This window comes from Sander lucioperca, chromosome 24, assembly GCF_008315115.2.
Source record: "Sander lucioperca isolate FBNREF2018 chromosome 24, SLUC_FBN_1.2, whole genome shotgun sequence".
Classification (NCBI taxonomy): Eukaryota; Metazoa; Chordata; class Actinopteri; order Perciformes; family Percidae; genus Sander; species Sander lucioperca.
Genome location: NC_050196.1, coordinates 3,728,797 through 3,735,089, shown reverse-complemented (window position 1 = coordinate 3,735,089; position 6,293 = coordinate 3,728,797). Strand labels below are relative to the sequence as shown.

The window sequence follows — 6,293 nt, the reverse complement described above, 5'->3', positions numbered from 1 at the left end:
CAATTTCAAAGATTGTTGTTCTCATCAGTCACCTAGACACAAAAACATGAGAAAATAGGTTTAAATTCAGGTTGGAAACAAACAAAGTTACCCTTTAACAAATTTGATGCTTGATTGTATGCTAATAATAAAGACTTGAATTATTCAGAGACATTTTCTTCATATCTTATTAATCCAAAGAAAAGCTTTAATGTGATATGACTTCTTAAGTATACGTAACTTAACACTAAGCCTAACTGTCTTGCACATAAAGTCCTAAAAAACATCATCAACATAGATCCTTTTCAAGATATCACATCAGCCCTCGCTGTGATATTTGTGTGTGTGTGTGTGTGTGTGTGTGTGTGTGTGGGAGGGGGGGACGTGACGTCAGAAAAAAATAGAATGTTACAACTATCATGTTTTCCCAAATGATGTACAGTTTTAGGCTTTTTTTTAGTCAAATATCTCGAAAAATAGTGCATATAACTGCTGTAAATGGAGCATGCCCGCGGACCCCATGGGCTGAGCCCCCAATGTTTACAACGTCTGGCTCCACCAGACCCTAATTAAAACGGCGACTGTGCGGCCATTTCACAATGTAAAATAGAACGGTCATACATGTTAGGATGTTTGAGAGTAATGTTTTCTTCACCCTAACCAATCATTTTTGTTGCCAAACCTTACGTAGTTCTGTTTTGCATTAACTATGTGTTTAAAAGTGTGACCGTTACGTTCAATATAGTCTCGCATTGCCAGACCTTCATCCACAGCGCTCCGGAGGAAGGTCTGGCCATGCAACGAAAAACTCAAATTCGACAGATCTCTCAAATGTTTAAAGCGGCCACCGTGCGGCCATTTCAAACTAAATGTTAAATAGTGGTCATACAAGTAGTTTTGGGAGTCATTTGACATAAAAAGATCGAGATTTGATGAGAGAACTATAAGATAAAAAAGGACGTAAAAAAAAAAAAAAAAAAAAAGTGAATAAAAAAAATGTAATAAGAAAGCGTCAAAAACATTTAAAAGACCTATAAAAATTACCTATGTCAAAAAGCGACAAAAACTTTTTTTTTTAAGTGCCAAACAAAAACATTGAAAAAAGCAGAATTTCCAAAAAAATGACAAAAATGGCTGAAAAAGGTGACAAAAACATCGGCAAAAAAATTCTACAAAACCACAACAATGTTGGTAGAGTTTAGATTCTCGGCCCGGACCCTTGATCAAGCAATTTTTTTTTTTTTTTTAATCCATTACCTTATTATCCTATTTGGGTGGGGAGAAAGCTATGCCATAATCAGAAATATTATATATATATATATATATATATATATATATATATAAATAAAAGTAACAAATGTGTACAAAAGTTAGGCTGCAGTTACAAAATGCAGCACGTGTCATGCGCGGAGTCGCATCACACCGGGAGCTTGAAGATGTAAAGAAAAAAAGAAAAACTGGAGAATTAACTTTGAGCAAGTGTGGAGGAAAGTCAGAGGTATGGAAGCAGTTTAAACAAGTCGTGGGCAATGACAATATGTTGTTCAGTTTCTTTTTTCGTTTTTTTTTTACGTTTCTTCATTCACTTGGCGATCCGTTCCATTCTAAACAAACAGCGCAGTTTACATGCTTCGTCCTTGTTGTATTATTCTAAACGTCAGCGGCCCACGTATTAAAAAATTGTCGGGTTTAAAATCGGGCTCGGGTTCATAATTACAGTTAATGTGTCGGGTCGGGTCGGGCCGGGCTCGGACGCAACGTGCTCGGGCAGGTTCGGGCTTGATTTTTTGGGCCGATCTAAGCTCTAAATGTTGGACAAAGCACATAAAGCGCCGAAAAAGCGCCATAAATGCCAAAGAAAGCGGCAAACAAACAAACAAAAAAAAAAGTTGAAAAAAAAATGGAATTTTACAACTATTATGTTTTCCTAAATCTCCTGAATGACTTCAGAGTCTGCAGCGGTGCTAGCAGCTCGACTGCTGATGAGACTCACCTCCTGTTTAAGTCTTACATTCCTGCGTAGTGCATAGCCGAGGAGGTGTTGACGATCCTGGAGCAGCGGCCCTGCTGTCCTGACCTCTTCAGTGTGTCCAGCAGCAGGTTGGTCAGCAGGAAGTATCACTGATTGTTAATTTGTGAATAAATCCTCCAATTGAATTTACTTTGACTAATCCTCGGGTTTGGTGTTCTTCAATATGTTGACGGTCACAGTTAAATTTAGTTTGTTTGTTGTGGCTGTAACAGCATGTGTTTGTATGTCAGGCCTGTGTGTAATGTGTGTAACGGTACCAACAGAGTAAAAATGTAATTTCCCCATGCAGGATTAATAAAGTTACATCTTCTCCTGGTGCGGTTCGTTTGGGCAGATGTGAATGCTGCAATCACAAATAAGCATTATCGCTTTTCTCGTGTGGTGTTGCGTTTTTTCAGAAAAAAACGTCAAAGTAAGCTTTAAAAATTCGACAAGTTTTTAAAAAGTGAGAGGATTTCTTTCTTTAAAAAAGGCGTCGAAACATCAACAAAATTTGCCAAAAACATCGAAAGCAGCAATAAAAACGGTAAAAAAGCAAGTCTGCCGACCTCAAAACAGAACAGACCCAACTGCTGGAAGAACTGCGCATTTTTGGACTAAATCAGCTGCCGTAGTCAGCTGCGCTGCTGTGCATTATGGGATGAGGACAAGTTTGCACATTAGCAACATAGCTTGATGGCAAAAACATAAAATAAAATCGAGGGGAAAATGTTTTTAAAAAAGCGACACCCTTGGTCCAGACCAAATAAACTGTTAAAAAAGGCGTGAAAAAAAAGTGTCCAATAAAGTGTCAAAAAAGCAACAAAAATGTTGAGGTGTAAAAAAAACAAAAACAAAACAATAACGCCAAAAAAAGCAACAAAAACATTTTAAAAAATATAAGACAATGTCGGGAAAGGTAAAAAAAAAAAGCGACACAAACGTCAGCGACAAAGGACGAAAGCACCCTAAGACAAAAAAATCAATTAAAACAACTTAATCTGTTGAAAGATAAATACTTGCGATTGTGTTCAGAAAAGTGCATCAATGTTGCAATAAAAATGGAAAGTTTGGACAACAACCAGTCAGGCAAATGTTGAAAAACAAATTTTTACTTTCATAAAGTCATGTTACATCATAGTTTATATTTTATGCCAGTGTTCTGCACAGCAAGACATTTTTAAAATTCATCCATTGTTGCAATATACAGGTATTTACATAAACTTTACTGTATGTTGATTTATAGACTTTTATACACTCCTTCCTTCCATCTTACCAAGACAGATGAAAATGATTTCAATCTCATTTTGTTGTGTCAAGTACAGAGCTGGAGACAGTTATTTCCAAATAACGCAGTACGCCTTTTTACTTTGATACATGAACAGAAATGTTTTGAGTCATATGCTAACATCTGGATTTTAACATGCTCACAATGCTAAAATGCAGATGTTAGCGAGGCTGGCTACGGCCACCGATTTCCCGAATCGATTTACGATTTAAATGTCGATTTGATTTCGATTTTTTTTTAGTTGCAAAAGAAATTTAGCTTTTTAAACCCAGCCTTACGAGTCATCATCATTATCATAAATGTCAGTTAAGTCATGAACCAAAGTATTGGACAAACTGAAAGTTTGACCTGATGGATGGAAAGTCAGGCACATGATATTGAATTGATAATCTTCTCACTCTCATGCAGCAAGCGTTCTTAATATTCACAAAATATTTAAAGAAAATGGCTGGGTTTGGCAATATAGGCCAAAAGGGGTTTTCCTGCATAGAGGAATTTTTGGCGCCCCCCCAAAGAAACTAAATGCACTAGCACTTTGTCTGATCCATTTGTTTATTTATTGTATTTACACATTGGTACATGTTTCTCTTTTTTTTTTTATTAATCTGCTGTTTTTTTGTATATGTCCAGTCTGATGTGTTGTCATCCTTGTCCTATACTGTCTTGTATTGTCCTGTGTGAGCCAAATCACCAAAATGAATTCCAGGTGATTTGCATCGCTTTGGCAAAAATAAATGACTTGACTTACATGTTATAGGACTAAAAACCGATTTTCATTTGAATAATCTGATATCAATTAATGAAACCCAGAATCGATCTCCGTCTCAGTATTAAGGGTCGAGATCACCAGAAGACCCGCAATACAATATAATTACAATTTTAAATATATTGCCATATTCTGTAGTATAGTGCAGTTTATTACCTTTTTTTCCAACTTCAAATTATGTCCCCAAAAGAAAAACATTGTCAACATCTGTTTCATCTGAAAAGAAATTTCTCAACAAAACAAACTTAACTGCACCATCTAGTAGACTTTAAAATCAACTGATTTTATTCTAGCACCAAAACGTTGAATTCTCCTGTGCAATTTATATAATAAAAGATGAATACTTGGCATTTTGATACGGTATTGTATTGATACAGTATACAGACATGTATACCCTGTATCAGGGGTATACATGTAAAGGGGGTAAACTCTCTTTAAATCGATCTAAAATAAAAACCATAACAGCTAGAGCATTCATTCTTTTTGCAGCAGAAAGCTAAGGCATCTGTTCTTCACATCATCATGTTGCACGTAGGCCTGTAACAATTCCAAATTTTGCTGGACAACTGTATCAGAAATCATTGCGATTAACAATATAATTGTCTCTTTTAGTGAAATAATACATTTCTTTATTTATTTATCACTTTTTCAAACAAATTGAAGTTTAAATTAATCCCAGGATACATATTTTATTATATATCACTGTTATGTGACCCAGTTACGCAGGTTCACAGTAGTTCACATAGTATCATAGGCCAGCTAACGTTACTGCCGTATGTTAATGCCGCGTTCGCAATACCCGCGATGATGGATCCAAACAATAGTGTGACCAATCTCATAAAAAAATGCTCTAATGCTTAAATTGCGGTTATACAAAATAACGCGATTGTGTAAAAAAAATGCGGTTAGACAATTATTTAATAATTGTTACAGGCCTAACTCTATGCTTGTGATGTCGTCATCACCTTATGTGAAGTCCGGTGCAAAACCGAGTGACACCATTCAAATGCAGATGAAACTATCAAAACAATACCCAGCCCTAGTTAAGTTATTATGGGTCCATTACATTAATACTGACCGACTGATACACCTTGATCTTATTTCTTAATGCACCTTAGTAAAGTCAATAAAATACTATGACTTTTTGCAATTTTCAGCCCAGTCAGTCATTCAAGTTGCTGGCCCAGATTACTGCTTCCCTCATTGTCCAAATCGTCCTCACAGGGTTCAGGCTCACAGTAGCTCCGCGAGTTCTCATACAAGAAGACCTGCTGATCTACTAAAGCTGGGGCTATGCGGTTCCTTTTCCCAGACAGGACAGTCCCGGAGGAACTTAACAGCCTGTGAGGAGGGACACTGGTGGCAGGAACACACCAGTACTTCTGGAGCACCTTGGGGAGGGTGGGGAACAAGGGTGCATGACTCGACCACCACAGCAAAGGGTCTTCATTCAGACCTAGGACTCTTTGTGATTTGTAGTTGCTCAGCTCCTCTACAACCTGGGCATGCAGCTCCTCCTGGCTCTGGTCTGCATCGGACTGACGAAATATGACAGCCAAAGGGTTGTCTTGGGTTGCACTGCCGGCTGAAGACTCTCGTAGAGGCGTCTGCTTTTTGCTAGGTGGCTCGTCTGATATCATGGAGAATTCACCAAGGCATGGTCGCTCGGCAATCTGCTTCTCAAGGACTGCTTTTGCCTCATCAATGATGTTACTCTCAATTTTGGAGCGTTCCTGAGTGGACAGGAAAGGCAGCTTCTTGTACCGAGGATCCAGGAATGTCGCAATGTTGAGGAACGTTGAAATTTCTTGCGATAGCTGTGTGTTCTGTGAATAGGTGCTTGACAGGACCTTTGAGATGACCTCTTTGGTCATGCTGATCTCTTTGAGGTCCCCTTCCTTGACTTTAAGAGTGGTGTTCAGCAGCATATGAAGCACGGGCCTAACCATGCTAATGGTTGGGTACCTGCAAGAAGTGATCATGTTTGCCACAACTTTAAAAGGCTGGAGAATGCAAATCAAGCCCTCCAACAAGGCCCAGTCAGGGCCATCAAAGCTGAAATGATGATCGCTTGAACTCTCTACAAGCGTTGCAGTTACAACAACCTGTTGCTCTTTCAGTCGCTGTAACATTGCCAACGTGGCCAACCAAGATCTACCTCGGTCTGTGATGAGTGCACACTGAGGGAGGCCATGCTGCTTCTGTTTATCCCTTAGCAGATACATTGCCGGTTCTTGGAAATGATCGAT

General features: G+C 38.3%; 2 protein-coding genes across 3 annotated transcripts in view; both read right to left on the bottom strand.

Annotated features, from left to right (window-relative positions):
- Positions 1-6,293, bottom strand: part of LOC116057804 (gastrula zinc finger protein XlCGF17.1-like) — a 211,240-nt gene that overhangs the window by 144,719 nt on the left and 60,228 nt on the right. The window lies entirely within an intron of this gene.
- Positions 3,078-6,293, bottom strand: part of LOC116051788 (zinc finger BED domain-containing protein 1) — a 9,542-nt gene continuing 6,326 nt past the window's right edge. The window contains exon 2 of the mRNA XM_031302383.2: positions 3,078-6,293. This exon is cut by the window's right edge and continues 1,013 nt beyond it. Within this exon, the coding sequence (XP_031158243.1) occupies positions 5,211-6,293 (1,083 nt within the window). The 3' untranslated portion in view covers positions 3,078-5,210.